General features: G+C 42.1%; 2 protein-coding genes across 2 annotated transcripts in view; both read left to right on the top strand.

Moving 5' to 3' along the window:
• Positions 1 to 23,796, top strand: part of LOC148322901 (ras-related protein Rab-37) — a 97,119-nt gene that overhangs the window by 13,870 nt on the left and 59,453 nt on the right. The window lies entirely within an intron of this gene.
• The window catches only part of nherf1b (NHERF family PDZ scaffold protein 1b), a 29,249-nt gene that overhangs the window by 4,328 nt on the left and 1,125 nt on the right, over positions 1 to 23,796 (top strand). The window contains exons 2-5 of the mRNA XM_088316562.1: positions 16,749 to 16,919; positions 19,230 to 19,383; positions 21,854 to 21,897; positions 23,010 to 23,120. Of these exons, the coding sequence (XP_088172688.1) occupies positions 16,749 to 16,919; positions 19,230 to 19,383; positions 21,854 to 21,897; positions 23,010 to 23,120 (480 nt within the window). The remainder of the gene's footprint in view (positions 1 to 16,748; positions 16,920 to 19,229; positions 19,384 to 21,853; positions 21,898 to 23,009; positions 23,121 to 23,796) is intronic.

Genomic DNA, 23,796 nt, shown 5'->3' with positions numbered 1-23,796 from the left:
ATCTTTACATTTAAATACAACTGCTCACGTAGTGCGAATGCATCTGCGTAACCATGGCAACCGTCTGAGATTCTCCACGGCTTCCGGAGTGAGCGTTGCTTTTCGATCCCTCTTTTGTGTTGCTTCAAAGATCAGCCCAGGCAGGCGTGCTTGGATGTCAGTGTGCCTGCTAAACCCGCAGTGTGTGTGCGTGTGCATGTGTGTGTGTGTGTGTGTGTCACCCTGGCTGTACCGCAGGGTTTGGGCACAGGAATGCCGGACAGGATGTTGGGAGAAAATCCCGGGCTGAGCTGGAGTAGAAACAAACTCTGAGATGAATGCAACACGAAGACACTAAAGTCTCGGAACTTCATCCTTGAGTTCAATTTACACTTGTGCAAGCTCTACAAATATCATACAACAGAAACTTGTACCATTTAAGTAAACATGGAAACAAGCAGTGTGGAACCAAACAACATAATTGAGCAATGCACAAATGCCGAGTCTTTGTATCTTTGTATATGGAGAAACGCATGTCCTTTTAAAATAGTTGAGAGCACCTGCATATTTTAGTTGTGACCTTTCAAAAAAAATAAAGGTAGCCCCTCCACCCTGCTTGCTTACATCAATAGTGATATGCAGATGAGGGCTCAACTTTTTCCTCCTTTCTCTCAGTGTCATTGGCCAGTATGAAAAAGTAAGAGGAATTTGGTTATTAGTAGATATTTCAAAATCATATTTGACTATTGTTACTAGAGATGCACAATTTGTTCAAAACGCAAACTTTCACTGCACATGGCATGAGTTTCACAAATATAACATGGAATGCAAATGATGCATAAAAATGTGATGAAATACACAGAGAAGGAAGTCGCAGAAAAGCTGTAGTAATATAATTTTTTCAATTTTTTTTGCATACTAGAAAATCTCTGCCTGTGTCAAGTCAAGTCAAGTCAAGTCAATTTTATTTGTATAGCCCTTAATCACAGACAGTCTCAAAGGGCTTTACATAGCCACAATCGACATCCCCGATCTTAACCCCCAGGAGGGCAAGGAAAAACTCACAAAACCTCATTAGGGGAAAAGTGAGAAACCTTGAGAAGGGACCACAGATGGGGGAATCCCCCTTCCAGGATGACCAGGCTGCAATGGATGCCAACTGGGCAACATTTGACACATACAATGATGCTATGCAATGATAGATGAGATAATATAAGAGTCAATTGAATGAAGTGCTGCAGGAAGATGACTTCAGTGGAGTGGGTCCTCATCCAGGGCCGTAATATCCATGGCAGCATATCCGAAGATGAGCCTTCGATCTTGTACCGGTCAGTTGGTGTAAATTCAGTACAGCCACTTCCAAGTGAATCGCCATCACCTAATTCGGGGAATTGGGAACAGAAAAGAAAGAACAGAAATAGCAAACAGGCCAACAAGTAGTTCAATGAAGTGCTGAACTATAAGGAAATCAGAAAAGGCGCTGCATGAAGACGACTTCGGCAGAGCAGGTCCCTTCCCGGTTCGTCAGTGCCGTAATCTTCAAAGCATGTCCCCATCACCTAATTCCCAAGCAGGGGAAGGAGGGGGCAGAAAAGAGAAGAAGCGGCAGTAAACAGGCCAACAAATAATTAAATTAGATGCTAAAGTATATAAATAAATTGATCAAATGTCGCGCTGCAGGAAGACGACATCACTGGAACAGGTGCATGCCCAGTTGGTCAATGCCTTAAACTTCCTAGTGGGTCACCGTCACCTAATCCCCCAGCCGGGGGAAAAGGGGGCAGAAAAGAAAACAAAAGAAAAAAAAGCGGCAGTAAACAGGCCAACAAATATTTCAGCTAAATGCACAAGAGTATAAATGCGTCTTTAATAGTGTTTTGAACATTTCTACTGAGGTGGCGCCTCTAATATCTGAGGGAAGTGCATTCCAAAGCATTGGTGCCCGAATAGAGAACGCTCTAGAACCTGCGGACTTCTTTTTGGCTCGCGGGATCACTAAAAGACCAGCATTTTGTGAGCGAAGGTTTCGGGACGGAACATATGGTACCACGAGGTCAACGAGATAAGAAGGTGCTAAGCCGTGCAATATTTTAAAAGTAAGTAGCAGAACTTTAAAATCACATCTCAAGTGGACCGGAAGCCAATGCAAATTGGCTAATATCGGGGTAATATGATCAAACTTTCTCGTCTTAGTTAAGAGTCTAGCTGCTGCATTTTGAACTAACTGCAGACTTTTAATACTCGACATGGGGAGACCAGAGAGCAAAGCGTTACAATAGTCGAGGCGAGATGTAACAAACGCATGGATTAAGATTTCCGCGTCACACGTTGATAGAATTGGGCGAATTTTAGCAATGTTACGCAGATGAAAAAACGCAGTTCGAGTAATATTTTTAATGTGCATTTGAAAAGACATAGTTGCGTCAAATATAACACCGAGATTTTTTGTTGAATCCTTTTGGATAATATTACATTTATCGATATTCAGAGTGGTGTCTTTGAAAAGGTACCGATGACGCGCTGGTCCAATGATGAGCATCTCGGTTTTATCTGAGTTAAGACGCAAAAAATTGAAAGACATCCATTGTTTAATTTCGGCAAGGCACGCCTCTAATTTATAGCAGTCGCGGGGATTCGTTATATCCAACGGCATGTATAATTGCGTATCATCAGCGTAACAGTGAAAACTAATGTTATATTTCCGTATAATATCACCAAGCGGTAGCATATAGATGCTAAACAATAGAGGTCCAAGTACCGATCCCTGCGGAACTCCACATATGATCTTACAAATATCCGAAGTCGTATTGCCATGAATTACACGGTGCGTCCTCTCCGACAGATACGAATTAAACCAAGAAAGCGCTGAACCTGAAATGCCAACACACGTTTCAAGGCGTTTTAATAATATGTTATGATCAACGGTATCAAAAGCGGCACTAAGATCGAGTAAGAGTAATATTGATGAGGTGTCGGCGTCCATAGCTATGAGAAGATCATTAGTAACTTTAGCAAGGGCCGTCTCAGTAGAGTGGTCGGCTCTAAAACCCGATTGGAAAGGTTCAAATTGATTATTAACAGTCATATATTCATTAAGTTGTTGCGCTACGACTTTTTCAAGAATTTTTGCAATAAACGGAAGATTTGAAACCGGCCTATAGTTGATGAGACTCTCTGGGTCAAGGTTTGGTTGCTTAAGTAACGGTCGGATAACGGCGGTCCTAAAAGCTGCTGGTACTACACCCGTGGTAAGTGATAGATTAATTATATTTAAAACAGACGGTCCTAGGGTCGTAAACAGTTCTTTAATTAGTTTGCCAGGAAGCGGATCGAGCACACAAGTTGTCGGTTTTGCCGCACTAACCAATTTTGTTAGGCTCTCAAGAGATATTTTTTTAAATTGACATAAGGTTATCGGACAGTTATCAGCCCTAATGTCCCTATTAACACAATTTGTCGCGGAATTCGACGGAATTTTAAGAACAGTGTCTTTAATCTCATCACGAATACATTCTATCTTCTGAGTAAAAAATTGCATAAAATCGTGAGCTGAATAGGAAGAGCTATCCGAGGTTGGTCGCTGTTGCGTTAGCATTGCTACGGTATCAAATAAATATTTAGGATTGTTTTTATGTAAGACAATTAATCTAGAATAATAATTAGTTTTGGCTAAATTAAGCGCTTCTTTGTATATTAGTAAACTATCGCACCATGCCTGACGGAAGACCTCAAGTTTGGTCGCACGCCATTTGCGCTCAAGCTTCCTACAAGATCGTTTCAGTACGCGCGTTTCCTCTGTAAACCACGGAGTAAGCCTCTTTGGACGAGTTTTAGTTTTTAAAGGCGCGACGGAGTCAAGCGCATTTAACAAAGCGACATTAAAGTTGTTTGTGAGATCATCAATCGTACCAATATAATTAGGAAACGAAGCAGTTGCTAAAGGGAGTAGCTCAGAGAGCGCAACGATGGTTGAGGAGCTAATGTTACGGCTGCTATAATTTTGATTATGGTCAGAACGATGACAGTGAGCCAAGACTTCAAATTTGATAAAGTAATGGTCAGATATAGCACTGGTATATGGTAATACAATTATTTTTGAAGATGCTAAGCCTCGGGTTAATACCAAATCTAGCGTATTGCCATTTATATGCGTTGCTTCATTTATTATTTGCGTGAAACCAAACATATCAATGATTGTCCGAAACGCTACCGTAAGTGGTTCCGACGGGAGATTCATATGAATGTTGAAGTCGCCCATGATAAGTATATTATCCGCATGAGTTACTAAATCAGCTACGAATTCAGAAAATTCATCTAAAAAGCCGGAGTAAGAGCCAGGTGGACGATAAAGAACGGCAAGATAAAACGGCAGCTCGGCTGAGGATCGCATAATGAGAACTTCAAATGTTTTAAAGGAATTGCTAAAACGAGGACTAAGTTTTAGGTTAGATTCGGAAATGAGGGCTACACCCCCGCCTTTCTTTTGAGGGCGCGCAACATGCGAGCTCACGAAGTTTGGAGGCGAAGCCTCATTTAGCGGTAAAAACTGATTTGGTTTTAACCAGGTCTCGCAAAGACCAATCATGTTAAGATTATGGTCTCTAATAAGGTCATTAACTAACAAGGCTTTCGATGAAAGCGATCTAATATTTAAAAAACCGAGTTTCAGTAAAATAGGTCTATCTAAGTTATTCCGCGCAACAGGACTCCTGGTCATAATATTAAGGAGATTGCCTTGCCTAGGTCCCGGATTGTACCTCGAGCGACTATAAACGCGGCGAGAAATTCTGACGGTCGGAATCCGATAGTTATTTACCAGCTTTCGAGTGCTATTATTTTGAGAGAACGGCTCGTCGTCAATAAAACCGACCGAGGAGGAATGCTTAAACCCATCATGTATTGCCACCTCAGTAGAAATTATATCAGTATGAGATCTACCAGCGTATGGTGTGTAGCGCTCAAATCTAGAAGAAAAGCTATGTGTGTTGTCTAAGTCTAGCATAGCGCTAGTTAGCTCTAGCCTTACAGACTCCATACCCTTCCTTACAGGCTCACTATTCGCCTGCAGCCCGACCTGCTCTAATATGAATAGTCATGGAAGGCTCAAACAATAATCTATGTTTCTAGAAAGAGTGATGGCGCCTTCCCAGTTAGGGTGAAGGCCGTCCATCCTCAGCAGGTCGGGTCGGCCCCAGAAAGAAGGCCAGTTATCTATAAACTGCAGTCCGTGCTCACTACAAAAACTAGCCAGCCACTTATTTAGCGAGAATAATCTACTAAACCTCTCATCATTGCCTCTCGCAGGCAAGGGGCCAGAGACAATTACTCGATGCCGACTCATCTTTCTGGCGAGATCACAAGTCCTTGCTATGTTTTTCTTTGTGATCTCTGATTGCTTCATCCTAGTGTCATTGGAGCCAACGTGTATCACTATATCTGAATAGCTAGCGTTGTTTGCACAGCGCTGGTGTATAGGTGTCTTGCGCGCTAGCTCCATAAGATTAGCTTCTATGTCGGGTGCTCTGGCCCCAGGAATACACATTACTGTGGCTGGATTTTCAAGCTTAATGTTGCGGGTAATGGAGTCACCTATCACTAAGGTGCGGGAGCCATGAGACCGAGGTGGAATGGAACTGCTATGTGTCTTAACAGGCTCACCGCGATTAGCAAGCCGTTTACGGCCAATGCTAACCAGACTAGCAGGTTGGCTACAACCCGTGCTAACAGTCGTGTCCGCCACGTTTACGCTTACCACATTACTCTGCTCTAGCTGGCGGACACGTCCCTCTAGCAGGGAGAGTCTTTCCATGAGAAAGGTGCAAGTGTTGCATGTGGTGGTGCACGAAACCATAGTTGCGTTTACTCGCCCGGTGGATAAAAGCGGAGGAAAAGATGTCGCGCCGAAAGTGACGTCCTGTCGCGCCGAAAGTCCTCCTGTGAGTGTTATATCATATTTCTTCACGTCAACACCATTCATTTTTATTTATACCGCAACATCAATACAGATTGCGAGCTGGGGTTACAGCATTTTGCGTTATATTTTTACATTAAGCTAGCCGCCATTTGCACGACAATGTATTTGCTCAATTACGCTACACTGCGTGTGTTTCTTTTTATTTCGTGTTAGTTTACTGTAAACGTCAACGGAGTGGCAATAAACAGCAAGAAAGCATTCATTGTGTCTTTTTGAAGAACAGTTCGCAATCTGACAAGTGGCACTGCACGCTCAATAATTTCACTGTTGTCTTTCGTAGTGAAGAACTGCAATGCATCAAGAGAGTGATTTGTAATAGTTTGTGTGGATAATAAGGTCAAAATACTCAAAGTGGCCGTGATAAAATGCAAATGATAGACAGCATGACCTTTGAGTCTGAATCTCTTATCTGATTTGACCCTTTTCACTCCTCATTTTAAGCATGTGATGGAATGCCTCTGGAAGAGCCAGATAAGATTACAGAAAAATAAAATGCACATTTTGATGCTCATTTGTCAGTTGGAGAAGATTCGCAGTAGCTACAAATTATAATTATGAGAGTCTAGAGAGTCTTTCTGAAAGTTACTGTCCGGGAGTCTCTGCCCTTCAAGGCGTGTTGAACATTTGTGCTGGTTTCCTGTCATTGTTATCGCTGGAAGGTTACCCCACCTTGTCTTCTTTATTGTCCTCCTACACGCCCTCATCGGATTGTTTGCTGCTTTGGGACGGCTAGTTAGAGTACGTGGAGGCCGGCATGGACGTACTGTAGCTCGACTTCCCAGAGGTGATGTCGTGATCTTCTTCACAAAGTACAGCCATGTAGTGCACTCAGTTTTGGTTTAAGGCACGATTGAGCCCATGTTCGCAATATCTTTTGGAGAAATTGTAGTTTTTGTATGCAATTTAATTTAACTCACTGACATTGTCATGCAAAATTAAAACTTCAATAAATGTACGTTATATTTTTACGGCTATTAACTCGTTCAATCCATAAGACACATATATACATTTTCAAAACTGTAGTCCCTGCCTCCCAAAGACGTATTTATACGTCTTAGCCTTTTTTTTTTTTTTGCCTCATGTTTTTATCTTTAGAACACAATATCCTGTATGCCTTGCAAAATCAGTCAAAATCCAGAAAAAAACGCCAGGATTGATTGGTTTGCTCTCATGAAAACGGCTGTGATTGTATGAGTTAAATGTTATCAAATAGTTGCCAGGATGGCATTAAGAGGATTATGTGTACACGTGTATAATGTATAGCATATATACCGTGCAATGAACTCAAAACCAGTGATGAAGAGCATTTTTGCTGATAGTACTGATTCTGTGCCTGAGATAATGCAGCAACTGCAATGACACAAAACGTATAAAACAATAAAAGGTAATAGATACAGATATAGGCAGGTTAAATATTAGTCAAGGTCCAAAGTAAATAGAAATTCCAGCTGATAGTGTGTTTGTAAGTTTGTGTATTGCTAAAGCAGGTATTGTTGGCGTCTCACTATTGCGTGACGTGTGTGTGCGTGTGCGTGTGCGTGCGTGTGTGTGCAGGATCAAATATACTTTGTGCTTCACTGTGCTGCCTCCTCTTTATCATAGATAGAGTTCATGTTGAAAGGGTTCGTGTGTTCACATGGGTGCACATACTGAACGTGCGCTAGTGTCTTTTTTGTGACTTCACGTGCGCGTGACAACATTTCGGAGTCACCCTTCCCGCCTCGAACCTTTTGTTAATTGTTGGGTTTCAGAGGAAATATTTCATATGATAAGTCTGGGAGAGTATGTTGTAGAATTGAATATGCACCGACCCGTTTCTAAATTTCCTCATTCTGCATTATTTATACGTGCCATTCCAAGCATGTTGTCAGGCAATTTTGGTGTCTGTTAAATGGGGGTGGGATGTACTTGCCACCTTACAATTTGATTCAATTGTGATTCAGATGTTTCACTACTAAGTACGGATGTATCTTGAATCGTACCAATTAATTTTAATGATCAATTAAGCTAAGAACACAATAATGGTGGGGTGCTCACCACTGTCTGCTTTATTTTTTACTCATCTTAGCACGATGCAACCGAGACAATTTGCATCTTGACATACGTCAAGAATCCGATGTGACGGAGTGAAACCGGTCACTTTTCAAAATAAATAATTTTTCAGCATTGAATAATAAATAAACCGTAAGTACTGCAATTTTTTTTCTTTCATCTCTGCGGGAAAACATTCAAGTGAATGGCAAACGGGTTTTCACTTGTATAACACTTTTCTACCGAAGCGCTTTAACAATGTCTCACGCAGCATCAGGAGCAAGTGGCATGACAAATGTTTAAATATTCCAGCGTCACCACGACAAACTGGTCATTTTTGGGTGGATTTAAGCAAGCATTTGCCGTCCAGCAAAATTCTGCACAGTGACACACAGAGATCCGAGGAAGCAATGAGGCTGCAAATACGTTGTAGCTGACCAAAGTCACATTCACATGCAGTATTTAATATTTCATTGTCAACGCCTGAAAGAGCCAGGTTCCCGCTGTGAAGTAGGTACGAGATACTTTTGCCGCCAACGGCAGCACACAACAGCTAATTGACTAAGAATCTTCAGTGCATGAGAACTGAGAAAACTCATTTGGGAGTCTTATTATGAAACAAAAACAATATCCCTGAGTGCAGTTGAGCAACAGTTGAACCTGGCCGACCAACAATGACAATATAACCTTTGACCTTCAGGATGAGTTTATTTTATCAGTTTTAAAATGAATTGCATTTTTGTTTTGGCGTAGACTGCGGTTTGAAAAATTACTGATTGGAAATGATAAAAGCAAGCATGTGCTTGTACTGTAAATCATTTTATTGGGTGTGATATTACGCAAACACTGTGTTGTACTCGGAATAATAGTTTTTAATCAAACATTTTGCCAGGATGGTCTTTTCATTGTCAGTGTTTCTATGAAGACAGCTTTTCAAATGTCACATAATGGCAGAATGACCATCATGAAAAATAATGGCTGTGACTCATATAAAGCAAGTGTGCTGCTCATATAAAGAAATGTTTTTGTCAAACACTCAACACAAACAGTTGGTCTCAATTTGTCACGTATGCGAATCATAATGCTCCGTGTCACTAATACGTCTTCGTGACGCCAGCCCAAACAACAGCCCCACTGTACTGTCATGAGTCCAAGGCCACTGTGGCCCAGGCAGGGCTTGAAACCTGGGCCTTGTATCCATGTGTGTAAAAGTGGGTGGGTGCGCTTCTGGTGATAGTTATTTTGTCGCTACCGGAGCGAGAGTCCACAATGCCACATTCCATTCTGCTAAAGGTTCACCACCCCGGCCGGACAATAAGCGGGAGGGCCGCGCCCTGCCAGGGGTGGAGGGGGAAATGACTTGCTGCTCACCCTGAAATAGACTCACCCCTACTTGTCCGTCTCCATTCCCACTAAGCAATGGGATATTATTGTAGCCCCCCCCCAATGATGCCTTGACATATGAATTTAATACATTCCACAACCAAGCTCGTAACCCAAATCACTTGTATCTCAAGGCGACTTTGCCCACAGAAATAAATGGAAATGCCATTAATGAAGATAAAATGTTTTACCGCCATTGCTGTCCTCCACGTTCATAATTAAAATTACAAATCCATTTGACGGGACTCCGCCACGCTTCTTTATTACGTGACACAGCAGCTTCACAATCTCATAAGAGCAATAACAAGAGCGGAGATATATTACCAATTCTTTTGTTGCATAGATTAGAAGCTCAGTCGCGATTGATTATTAATCAACAACGATAAACCGTCCACCAATTTCGACGGCTCCACCCGTTTAGGGTCAGGGTTAGCTGGAGCCTATCCCAGATGACTTTAGGACAGAGGTAGAGTACACAATCATAGGGCACAGAACGACAATTAACAACCATAGGGAACTTTAAGGGCTCTCTCATCTCCTCGATACCACGCATAAGCTTGGCTCAACTACATTTTTGTGCAGGTGCAAGCCTCCTTTCGCATGTTTGGGAACTTGGCACGCCACGCTATGCCACGCAGGGCATTCCGGCAGACCGAGGGCATTTTCTGTTACATGCCCCCAGCTCACCTGGCAATTTGGTGGCATACAGAAAACTTAACTTTAGACCAGCTGAAAGCAGGCGTAAGTCATGGTGCAGGTGGTGTAACATCATTTTGGAGGATTTAATCATTGTATATCACAACAGTTCACACAAAATCATGGTGCAATTTCACTTTCATATTGGGACCAATGTTTTCTCTACATGTCTGTTTTTCCTAAAATATTTTTTGCATTGTGGTGTAAAAAGGTGAGGCCAATGGGGCGGGGACTCCAGGCGTCTTCCTGAGAGGGGGCATCAGCAAGAAGATCAAACTTGTTTGGTAGGACTCAGTTGTCCGTCAGCGGCAGGTCATTTAGATGTGTGTAAAAACCTGATGCAGACTTAGACACAGCACCGGCAAGAGGATATTCTAGAATCTAGATAAGTCAAGTCTGTTAATCAATATCCCCCCCACGTTGCCTTATCACAGTCTTTACCCCTGCTGTGTTGACTCACATTGTTAGTCTATTTTCAAGCCTTTCCCCCTCCCATAGTGTCTGTTGTAATGGGAACCCTCTGGAGAATGAAACTTTGGTATCTTTTGCGCAGTTTGTCCCATCTTGGACTGCAAGTCAGGGACAGTAGGTTGCTTTGTTTCCCTCCAGTGCCTGCCTCGCAGCTGGTCCGATGGACCAGCTTGAAATCCAACACCCCCGTCCTGCTTGGGAGAGTGGTGCGCTCCATGCACTCTCGAGCACAAAACCTGCAATGTGGTGATTAAAGGGGGACCAGGGTCACAATTGTGTGGCCATCAAACATTTAGTGCGTTCGTCTGGGACGTTGTTAATATGTGCCAAGAACGACACATGACAATCGCAAGGCCCACGAGGCCACCTGATTTGTCATGTCACGGCGTAACCATGGTGCTTGACGGAGTGTCACTGTGCGGTTATTCTTTTTGTGTGATCAAAGGAGCAAAACTTGTGGGAGCCCCGCCCCCTCTCAATGACTGGGTGGGAATAAGAGGAGAATAAGCGGAATAGAGACTTGAAAGAGTGGCCATCTGAGCGTGACAGCTTCACTATCAGTGCAGCTTACTGGAGCAGATGCTTGCACAGAAGGAGACCAATTTATAATGTAACAAAAACAACAACCTCCACTTGGACATTTTGAGCCCTATTTTTGTAGACTGGCGCACATGCGCTTGGCGGGAAAAAATAGCAACAAGTCTAGTTAAGCGTGTTTGGGAAATTGGCAGACCGTGATGCACCTCAGATGGCGTTCCGCAACTGACAATTTGGTGACAGAAAGTAGACTTGACTTTTGACTAGGTGAAACCAGGTCTAAGTTGTGGTGCAAATGTGTCACGCGATTTTGGTGGATTGGCGCATATAAACAAATTCATCAGCACGCATCGAATCCTCTGAATCGTTGTCGGAAATTAATTAATTGAATGCATTATTATTATTTTTATGAATGAATGAGAGGAGCCACTTTAAGTGGTCGGGAATCAACTCAGCTGTGTTCGCTCTCACAGTGGCGCACACGCCCATTTCTAACTTCACCCGTCTCCAAAATGACCAAAAAGAAAGAAAACACGCTCCATGCGCACATTTAACTTCACTTTGCCCTCGATTTGCACTGGGCATGAAAATCGGGCCCTTTGTTTGACAACAATAAGAAAAGTTCTGTGAGATGAGGAGAAAGCGCCCGCAGCCAAAGGTGCTTCACACTGTGTGCATGGCAGGCCTGCAGCTGCACATGCTCGTAGAATGAGTGGCAGCCTCTCGTAGACAACACAAACACACAGTCTTTGGCACTCGCACAAACCACAGACGTGCCTCCTCTACATCACCTTTGCAGTTAAAACCACCCTCTGCTCAGCACAATGTGTCCTGTCATCAGCTAACAGATTTTCCTTTTTTTGTTTTGGCCCGGTCTCATATAGTGATAATAGTTATAAATTAATATAAGATAATATTAATGCTAAGATTTTATTCAAATGGAATAATAATAATAGAGCACTCAATATATATATATTTTTTGCCCATTTATTCATTGTTTGGAATTCCTGAATCATGGACGATGACAAACAGTTGGGAGTTGCCTTAACGATTCCAGGGTGTGTTGCGTTCCCTTGATGACATCTTCCCTCCAAAGGGGCATTTGACTGAAGTTTACAACTAACAAAAATTGTATGTGCACTCCGCCAACAGCAGAACCGTGCCCCAAAATGTATAAAGGCCCCCGTGAGATGCAAATGCAACCTTGAGCTTCTAAGCAAGAAAACGTATGAGCAACTCAATGGAGCGTCTGATTCAGATGCAATGCTTGTTTAATGACTGTGTGGAACATAAATGTATTATTACGATTCTTACTGCAATATTTTTGACAGCTCTTTTAATCATAAATGTAGAGATAGGTTTCGTACATGCAATCATTACTCATTTCGCGAGCCAATTAGCATTGTGACAAGCGTCAACTGCAAGGTTTAGTTGTTTTTTTTCCATCTTTGCGGCCCACTGCGGTGGTCTGATTCACACTGTAGTAGAAGACAAAGTGCTGTTGCCACTTTTCTTCCTTTCATGTCGGAAAAAAACTTCATATTGCATTCCCTGATGTTAACTATTAGTAAGTCTTTACAGTATTACCTCCTGCTACAAATGATTGACTCAGTGTTCAGTTCCGAATAGTCAAACCTCAAAAAGTTCAAAGTAGATGACATGTATGTTTATAAGACGTCCATACGTAATCCTCTTTACATGTTACGGAGTACTCCATTTGTTGCGCCCATGTCAAACGTCATACTTTCCTTTCAAGTGTCAATCTTGCTTAAAACAGTTTGGCCTGCAACTGTAAGTTCTATTTCTTAACACTGTTTCCTAGACTTGAATTAGAAAAATAAATACAAGTGTATTACAGTTATAACAAGTGTATTACAGTGTAATACAACTGTTATAAAAAATCTGTAAAAAGTTACATATTTCTCACAAAGTTTATAGCTTGGAGGCCAGTTGGAGCAGCAAGTTTGTCAAGTTGAGCGTGATTCTTTCCGTTGCGCATGCTATTTCCCCTGAGCGACACTTATGGTTGTCCTGCTGGTAGATTTGCCTCCTGCTGACAAGCAAACCAGCAGAGGACGGTGAAAACGTGCCCTCCTAGATAGTGAGTGACAGATTAGAAGAGGATTAGGGAAATAATCACTCAATTGCAGCCTTAATTGGATTACTTGTCCTCCCAGATGTTGTCTGATCCAAGTCAGGACATATTGCGGTTCCTCTTCCATCAGTCGGCTTGTTTGTGTTTCACACTTGGTCCATGTCGTTCACCTTTTGTTCAGAACAGTTGTGCTCGACACGGAAACGTACTGTATGTTTTTTTTGTTTTTTTTTCATATATTACCTCTCCTCCGAAAATGCCCCTCGCCAGTGTTAAGAGGTGTGTGACCATGTTTTTTTCTCTCTGAGTTTCGAGCGTTTGTGTATAGATTTTGCTTTGATGTCAGGAAGTTGGTCAAAGCAGAGGGAAGCATATTGAGAGATGTGTCGACAGTTCCTGTGTAACACTTCCCTCCTTAGAGGGAAAGTTTGTGTCACTGAGAGGTTGCTCATCTTTTACACAATAGAGAACTTTAATAAATGACATTGAACTTACGGCAGTAAAACATTGTTGGTACAAATATTGCATGAATTCAACAGATCACTTGGAGAAAAAAAAACGTAGTTATAGTTGAATATTACATGTTGTTCCAACGTCAATCAAATTGATAATCGCTATCTTTGCGAAAGCTGAAACAAATTTCATTGTTCTACTTTAACTAATGGTGTGGCTAATGTTTATCAAATTTGACATGATTAACTAATTCATGTCCATATATGTTCCTCATCCAATCGAGTTCAAGTACGTATTTCCAAATATGTTCAAACATATTTGCCAGTTAAAAATCTTTACTCCACATAGTCAGTTCCGCAGCTTCCACTGCTTTGTCCGTTTTTCTGCCATAGATAAAATTGTCCTTTAAGTCACTTGCTTGTACAGTATGTGAAGGAGGTATCCGTTTGTAATTAGCAGTACACACTCCCTGCGTTTTTTGTTTGTAGTTTTGACACATCCGGTACATTGGAAGGAGTTCATAGTACTGTTTATCAGATCGTTGCTGTGCACCTGCAATGGGCACCTCAATAAAGATATCAAGAAGGGTAATGAGTTGTGGAACCACGTCAACATGTTCTTTTCGGTCACCTTCATGTTTTTTGCACGGTCAGCAAATTTCACTCATTTGCAGTCCTGCTGTTTTGTTTTTTTCCGCAGTTTCGCTCGCATTAACACTCTCAAGAAGAGCGCTAATATAATACTGGCTAATAAATGTGTCTCCACTAGTCCAAGCATGGTATTAAAAAGAAATCCACCTGTTTTTATCCATCTCAGGCGACGGCTATTTTGCCTTTTACTGCTACTTGCAGTCGACTGAAAATGACATCATAGTGCCCAGAAAACATGTGAGCTGTGACGGTAGTTACCTGAGCCCTCAGGGACTGTGATGTCATTTTCAATCGACAGCAAGTGACAAAATGGCTTCTCCCTGAGATGGATAAAAACAGGTGGACTGCTAAAGTCATATTCCATGAATGCGATATTAATCAGAATACCACGTCCGGACCAATGGGGGTGCAGAGAATATAATGGAAGAAAATTTTGACTTGACTTAACCTTTATGTGAAATGAGTGGCAAGACTATCCAGAAAAACAAAACAATTGGATGTAAAAATTCAAGAAAATTTTGCATTTCTAAACAATACCTTTGCACATATTTTCATCAAAATTGCAATATGTAACGTCATGATCGAGTATCCATACCCGGTATCGGCGATTACTTTATAGAAGTACTCGCACTTACTCATAATTGGTCTCAAAAAAGTAGTACCGGGGCTACTAACGCAACTTCACTTGCAAACTCATGATGCCGTTTGTTATTATGGAAGGAGCAGCTCAGTTTCGCACTTATCACACAGTATGACAATCTACTGGTGCAACATGTCAATCTTTGTTGCACAGTGAAGGAAAAAAAAAATAATCAGAGTAGCTTGTGGTCAACTGAACATCTTAACTTGCCAACTGACAGGATGTGCTACGTCTTACTGTATGTAGCAGATACAATTCTTGAAGGCGAGGAGGCGGGCAAACGTGGTGACTCAGGCAAGTTAAACTGAACATTAACTCACGGAAGATAGAGAAAATCACTTTCCGATGCGCCGCGCACTTTGGATTGCGTAAACAGCTCTGCTTCGCACTTAAGGTGAAGGATGGCAAATCATCAGACAATCGCTTCAGTGTAATGATTGACCCGCCTGTTGAAAGTCCAAAGTACTTATCAGGTGCACATCTGATCAGCACAAAACATGTTGAGCACACTCAGTTGGCGCTTGACACGCGCAAAGATGCTCATTCAGCATTCATTACTGTTGACAACAGACTGCCGTGAGAACAACTACAATGACACATTGTATCCTTAAAGAGAATTTCGGAATGAGTCAATCATGCCCATCTGGACTTGTTACTCTTGATAGTTTTGAGCTTTAGTTTTAGCTTTAGAATTCCCCCCTTGCAGGATGACTAGACAATTATCCCAATTTCTCTCCGTACGTTTTGTGACTGTGGACACAGTCCTGTATTTTTTGTATCGTATAATGTCGTATTTTTCACATTTTATGTTTGACAAGATGTTGGCTTTATTGTTTGTTCTTATCACTAGATTTTATGATGCCTCTAGGTCAGGTCATCATTGTCAATGAAAAAATGATTTGACCTGGTTCAATAAACGTTCAATTTAAAACCAAAAAAGAAATGGTCACATGACGTATATTCAATGTCCACACAATAAACCAAAGTTGGAACTATTGATTATTACATTATGTCCATCCCTACTAGTTAACAATTACGGTAAGCTTGATCATGTTCAGCCACGCTAGAACACAATTAAAAGATAAAAAAAAAAAAAGAAAAAAAGGTTGACTCATGGCACCGCTTCTATACGGGTCGTGACTCATTTTGATATAAATAGCGGTTGTAAATTTTTCTCCCTGACAGAGAGCAGTAGCTCGGACACAGTGACAAAAGGTTATCCTGACTTCACTCTCGCATGCGCCGTCCCGCTTATAACTCCTCCAATGTTCTGATTGCTTCAGTTCAAACGCTATTAACGTGTTCTCAGCTAAATAAAGACCCGGCTTCATCTTTGCAACGGAAGGGAGGTCCAGGGATTTAGGAGGTTTTTCCTGGATGACAATAACGCGTCCTGCCATCCCGGAGGCGGACTGGACGAGACAAGGTGGTTAGAGGTCAACGCCCAGAATCCATTGTCCTCCTTAGCTCCTGAAACACGCCGGAAATGGTCCCTTGGTTACCCCTCCTCGAAACTTCCCTCCAATCACATGCTTTCATTCAAAAATCGCTTCCTTCCTGGCGAGCAGCTGCTGTCACGAGGACTCAAAGTGCCGTTTTCTTTTATTGAGGACTGTTGCAAAGACCTTGCTGAGCACATCAGCATGCAGCAACCTCCTGTATGTTTGACCTGGGAATCATATTCATGCTTAACGATTCCCTTGAGCTCTCAGTCGTCTTCGTGCCTCTTGTTCTTCACGAGCAGACACCCATGGTTGGGGGAATTTGCAATTCATCAGGCCTCGTGTACACACGCTGCGTATTCAAATACCCGCTTTTCTCTCCTGTGTCCAATTGCAGGAGGTGAGCCCCGACCTGCGACCACGTTTCTGTGTGATCCGGCGAGAGGCAAATGGATTTGGCTTCAACCTGCACAGTGAACGGGCAAGGCCAGGCCAGTACATCAGAGCTGTGGATGACGACTCCCCCGCAGAGAGGGCGGGCCTGCAGCCTAAAGACAGGATAGTCGAGGTATTTGTTTGCCACAAAGCCAATACTAGACTCAATGTCAAGTGTGTGAAATGGTGAGGAGTCGCTCTTGAAAGCCAAAACATTTGATTTCATATAGAGGGAAACGCAATACGGGTCAAACAAAATTTTCACTTGTGTATTCAGTGAACCTGTTTCACACCCACCTGCAATAGTTGAAAAACTGCAAAGAAATTATATACAGCATTTTTTAAGATAGTTATCCCCCCCCCCATACAGAACTTACTTTAAAAACATTTAATGTCTGTAAAAGGCACACTTTAAAGCATTTCTCTCAATCAATTGCTGTCAAGACATAAAAGCGATATAATCACTTTGAGGAGATAAAACGAAGACTCTTGCTCCAAAATGACAAGGAATTGTTATTTATTTGTCACTCCAAGTTCAGGTTTACTACAAAAGTAACATATATATATATAAAAAACATTGTATATTTAAAGACTAAGATAATTTCATAAAACATAAAGCTGCTATAGCTTAATGCTAACATGTAATGCAAAACGTCATAGATGGGCTAACTGAAATTAGCATACTGTTGACGTCACATTTATTTGAAGCCTTTACACAACTGCTGCTTTAAAACACAACAGAACCTACACCTGCTGCATCTACTCCCTGCTCTGCGAGAACGACAAATATTCACACTGCACAGACAAAATGAGAGGCGATGGCGGTAAATGCCAGATACAAAAATAATCTGGACATATTGTCATTTTGGAGCTTCTGAATAATCGAAGGGTCGACTTTCAACTTTACATTTGCGTAGACGTGTCTTTTTAGCGCCATGTGACAATTGTCGGTGTATGTAAAAATACAGAATCGACACTTGGGACGAGTTAAGTCAAATAAAAAAAAAAAGGACTTTTTAACTAAAAAGAAGTGATGAACACAAATTAGTAAACACATCCACATATGTGCTGAAAGAACAAAACAAATATACTGTATATACAACACAGATATTTTCAATATTGCTGAAATGTCACCAAAAATCCTTTGGTGGTACCAAAGTGGTCTCATCTTGTATTAAAGTTTAGTGAGTGTTACAGAGAGAAGAATGGGAGCTAATAACCGCTCTGTGAGGTCTGGAATCCCTTGGAGCGTAATTGTCTAACCGTGGAATAATCAGCTTCATAAAAAATCTTGGGCAAGGCCACCTCAGTCTGTACTGGGGCGGCAGTACAGTCGCATTCCGTCAGGACTTGAATTGGCGGCTGGAAGGTGGCCGGCTGTTTTAAACCCATCACTTTGAAAAGTAGGGAACTTGACGGAATTTGTTGCCGGGGAGGCTACAGTTGAGCACTGACAAAGTGCTCTTGAGTAAAGCACGACTAAATGACGCAATGACGACTTTAATTGGCGTTCCGATGAACATCAATTTCTGGGTGACTGCTGGATCTGGTTTGAATCTTGGCTGCGTGGCGTTTACATCTACTCCCCATGTTTCCTCCCACGCTCCAGAAACTCGGAACGACTCCAAATTATCCATGAGTGTGAAATGTACTGGAAGTGTGAAAGTGAGTGTGAACGGTTGTTTGTAAGGCTGCAGCTCACTGTTACAGACAAGCGGTATCGATCATGATTGGATGGCTTCGAATCAAATCCACACCGCAGAGAAGGTTGAACACAATCTGATGTGTTTTATTCATTTATTTAGAATTCAGATTTCATAATTCATGCAATTGTAGAAATACGTAAGAGAATAAGTGCAAAATTAAAGAGGCTGGACAATATGTGTACGACTACAGAGAGGTTGCACGGCTTTAACGTGGTCTAGTGAGGGGCTTCGAGTACCCCCCCCGAGGGCCTCCAGACAGCCTCACCACCCACTGAGGAGTGGGCTTTGAGGGGAGCGGACCGCCATTGTTGTTGCTATTACTGGCCAAGCTGCTATTGTCCGGCTTCCTCCGTGGGACCGGCTTAGACAAGCAGGTCCACCCTGTGACGCAATTCCACACACTCACAAACACACACTCGGAGACATTTCTCACATGTTTTCCCATGGTGATTTCATCCCAGAATACTGACTAGAAAGTCTTTTACATCAAGTCAGTCACATGAGAGACTCGCAGTGGTAAACACGACTGGTTATATTTGCAGTCATCAGCAACGTAAATTTGGGTTTATCCAAGTTGGTTGTTTGAAAGAATGTGTGTACATGCATTTCTGTTCAGACTCAGGATTTCCTGACCCCGAGCAGACAAAGTGATAATATTGACAAAGAAATCCTGTGTGGGAAACAAAAGAAAATCCTGGCGATATTTTTATTTCTTGTGTTTGTGTGTGTTCCTTCAGGTGAACGGCGTGCAGGTGGAAGGCAAAACACACTCCGAGGTGGTGGCGACCATAAAAGCCGGCGGGGACGAGGCCCGCCTGCTCGTGGTTGACCCCGAGACCGATGCCTTCTTCAAGAGGTGCCAAGTGCACCCTACCTCGAACCACCTGACCGGTGAGAGGACACGCCCCTAGCACAGAATTGCACCATCGCTCTGAAGGCAGTTACTTTTTTTACTAACTGAGCAATGGACTGCATTTGTCTTTTAATGTTCCACTGCAGTTTTATTGTCAGGAGACACCCTGCGTTGTCAACAGAGTGAAGGCTCCTAAAAGCTACTGTCACACTCTCTCTTTCTTCCCTTGCCTTCATCCGGCTCATATTTCGGCCTTCATCTTCTTGTGCCGAGAATCACAGACAGCACAGTGATTTCCTCAGACTTAGCAAAAGTACTTTTTAATTAAGTAGTGCTGATTCAACTCCTTTATTTAAAGGGGAAGTCAACCCCAAAATTTTGCTTCCAAGAATATGTTCTCTGCAAGCCCACTAGTCAAAAACCGGCATTCTGATCAATATTTGCATTTGTGAAATATTAGTTAAGCTGGAATTGTCCATTGCAGGGTGGGGTCGGCCATTTTGCCATTTGCTGTCAACTCAAAATGATATCACAGTTGCTCATGGCTCAGCTTCCAAAAACAGGTGAGTTGTGATTGGTTGTTTACCGGAGCCCTGAGCAACTCGGATGTTATTATCAGTCGACAGCAAGTGACAATTCCTGCTAAACTCCTATTCTACGCCGGCGGTATTAATGAGAAGGCCATGTTTAGAAGATATTTTTGGGAGTTAACTTCCCCTTTAAGTAAAAGTTTAAAATAAACTGATTCTGAAGTTTACGTCAATGCAAAATTTTAAAATTTATTTTGCGTCTATTATTTCCAATATCTGTTTTGATAACTTGGCACAACAGGGAAAAAAATACTCTGTGCGCAAAGTGGTTTCCCATTTTTGTCTATGTGCTCAGTGCTCACACTGAGAAGAAGAAAAACATCACTGCCCGTCTAGATTCTGACACCATAAGCAGGACTGAACTGGCAGCAGGTTCTGCATGAGCGGAACAGAACATTACCAAAAAGTGTGATGATATGATAATAACAACTGAAAAAAAAAAAACGCCTTACTCATATTACCTTTATGTGTGTGTGTGTTTTTTTTTTTTTTTTTACAATTAGCCATGGTAGGTTTGAACACTCAATGCGTTGATTTTTCAACTTCCAAAAATTATTTTAAATCAGGTGATGGGGATGACTTAACCTCCTTGGGTCAAGATTGTTCATGCTGCTGCGGTTGTTGTTTTGTTTCTACTTTATAAGACAAGGGTGGTGTTGTTATCCATAAAGAATGAAAAAAGTAAGACGACTATTTTGCAAAATTGAGGAGAAGAAAGTATTTTTCTCTGTTGTCAAAATGTAGGGCGTTAATGCAAAAGGTTTTTGTCCCAAATAACCCAAGTAAAGTACTTTTCAAATGTCTACAACTGAGCTGTTCCTGCCGAAGCCCCTAGGGGGAGCCCTAGCACAGTCACGAAATATCCGCGTGTGTGCTTGTGTGTGTCCAAATAGTGCAACTCTGCTCCAAGACACTCCTCGTGTAGTCATGGAGCTGCCAGCTGTTGGCATGGCAACCCACGAGAAAAAGAAAGAAATGCACTCAATCCAGAAAAACATTTATTCAAGAGATACTGCACATTCTCTCATCACGCCCCCTAAAGTAATAAGCAGTGGATGAGCTGTTTGGTGGAGCATTACAGGCCCAGCGAGAATCCCAAGTGCCTTCACTGCACGCTTGTGCAAATGTTTCATAAACTTCTGGAGTGTTTCCATGACGGTCACCCTCCCCGTCTTTCATTAAAACTACAAGTACGCTGCAGGGAAGATATTCGAGTGAGGCGTTTCCCAGGTAACCGGCTGTGTTTCGCACGCTGCCTACTCAGAGGGCACCTGCCTACGCTGACTCTTAACGCCATTGCCCTCACATGCACACTCACACTCTGGCCAGCGCGCACCATTGTTTGGTTTCCAAGGAGTTCACTCCGAGTGGCCCCTCAGGCTGAAGCTGCACAAGGACATGGAGAGGCTTCTTTCTAAACCAAGACGCACACACATAATAATCCAGCACACACACACGCCTACCGTGCACAGACAGGGAGGACTCATGGCACAGATTAATACTAAAGGACTAGCTATTATCTCCTCTAATAGGCCATTACCAGCGGTGTAAAGGGACCTGGAGGATGGAAGGTAAGGGACGGCTGTAACATGACGTTTTGGATGTTTTCTATCGTAAAGATTAATTCTAAATACAAGTTCCGTGGTAGAAAAAGCAGTTGTGTGACATTTAGAAGGACTTTGGTTCGCTTTCGGAAAAGTGGAGCAGCAGCTAAGCAGTGAACTTCTCAGTGAAGATGAACCACATGTGAATAATAGATGATGTGGTCGTACGTGTGCAATGTAATAGAGTAGCTTCCGGTGGTGTTCAAGGCAAGCGGAGCTCTCTGCTCTCTGGTGTACGACTTGAAGTGAAAGTATCCTAATCCTGGAAATATCACTGAAAGATCGTCTTTGTGCTGTTTTTTTTCTGCCTGCAGGTCCGTTACCTGAGCCTGGTGTCAATGGAGGAATGGGTGAGAGGGTGAGCAATAACGACGCTTCTCTTGCCTCAAAGTTTCTTTCATGTGTGCGTTGCGACAAAAGAGAATTGGTGTTCTAATGAGTTGTTAATCGGCAAGCTCCACTTGCACTTTCCTGTGATTGTTTTCAGTGTGGACTGCACAGTAGAGAAGGTTCCAACTTAATTGCTGTCTATTAAAATTGACAGTAGAGAGGAACCACATTTGTGAACATGTTCTGAAATTGTTTTTTAAAAAGTCTCGTTAACTTTGTAGGAATACGGTTAGTGTTAAATCTCTCACAAATATTGGAGCATAGTCAACATTCTTCCATAAGGCAATGGAAAACTGAATGAGCAAGTGAGCGCTCATATTAACCAAATATATAAAACGGAGGCTTCCTGTCAGTTAAGAACTGTATGTTCAGCATTGAAGGTCCTCTATTGTTACATAAGACACTGATTAAAAAGCCGCGTGGTGTTGCTCAAGGTCGTGTGTCAGGTGGACTGTGTAGACTTTAGACGGGTGGTGGTTTGGGTTAAAAATTCTTGAAGTTGGACAGGTTTTACAAGCTCATGTTTAGTGTCTTGTTCTTTGCTGCAATGCAAAGTCCTACCCAAATCGTCACATCAGCTCATTTGGGTTAATGAGTGCCGTAAAAAAGACGGGAACATGTGACTTTTTCTACATTAAACCCTCGCAGGAAACACATGTGGCGGTTTTCTGGTTTGGTGAATTTTACAGATATTTTCCCCTAATGAATTCCAATTCAAACACACACATGGTTTGAATTACAGACACACAATAATTAGTGCCACACAGCTCTTTCCTTACTGTCATTTCCACAAAGTCATTCATAATGCTCGTATATTATTTGTGTCTTCTTTTTTTTTATGAGTGTTTTAATAGAGTTATTATTTCAAACACTGCTGACAGCCACTTCACCGCTGTCACAAACGCAAGGCTGCCGCCGTGTGGTCATGTTTGGTACTCCACCCAAAAAGCAACCAATAAATACAATAAAAAATAAACCAGTAAAGTAGTGGAGATATTTTTCAACAGAACAAAACATGCACTTCGAGTTTGGTGGGGGTTTTTTTCTCCAGTCTTCTAATGTCAATGTTTGTGTTGGCAGGTGAACAGCAGAGGGGCTGAGAGGGACTCCAAGATGTCAGTCAGCCCTTCTCCATCCAACACCTCATCCAACGCCTCACTCACAACCCCAACCACAAGAACCCCACCTGAGGTATGTCACAGTGTATTTGCAGTACATATCCGAGGCAGTGGCGGTCCTAGTAGGCGGGGCCGGGGACTCACACCCCCCCGACACCTAACATCACCCCCCTCCGCATAATTTCTACATAGCCCTGTATTAAGATCTATGATCGAATCACATTTTATCTTGTAAAACTGAATATTGGACGAGTCAAGTCGTTGAACAGGTGTGTAGCGAGGGTCCAACAGGATTTTAGTGGTTTGATGTCAGTAAACTATGGATGGGATTGTTTTCATATTTCTGGCAACCGCAATCTTCTCTTTTACACTACAATTCTGAAATAAAGAGTATATGTTTATTTCAATACAGCTACCCCAAACATCTTCATTTCTACAAATAAAGTCGTAACAATTTCGTTGTTGAGATAATGCCCTAATTGTAGTGCTGCTCTATTATGATTTGAGCAGACAATTGTATAAATTAGCACAAGACTCATTTCTAGCCAACATGCTTGTGTTGGTAGGTTTCTATTGAGTTTTTTTATGAGTATTTTTACAATTTGCAACCCCTAGGTCCTGCCGAGGTACTGGTCAACAATGTGAAATATTTTTCTTTCTTCCTCTTCATCCCATACTCCCTTGATTTGAGATCCAACATTATTTTTGATTAACTATTTATGGGATTTTACAGTATTCATTAAACCTCA

This window comes from Idiotropiscis lumnitzeri, chromosome 15 (genome assembly GCF_059441095.1).
Source record: "Idiotropiscis lumnitzeri isolate Australia: NSW breed Sydney's pygmy pipehorse chromosome 15, RoL_Ilum_1.0, whole genome shotgun sequence".
Taxonomy (NCBI): Eukaryota; Metazoa; Chordata; class Actinopteri; order Syngnathiformes; family Syngnathidae; genus Idiotropiscis; species Idiotropiscis lumnitzeri.
The sequence above is the reverse complement of the archived record's forward strand: the minus strand, read 5'-3'. Positions and strand labels throughout refer to the sequence as shown.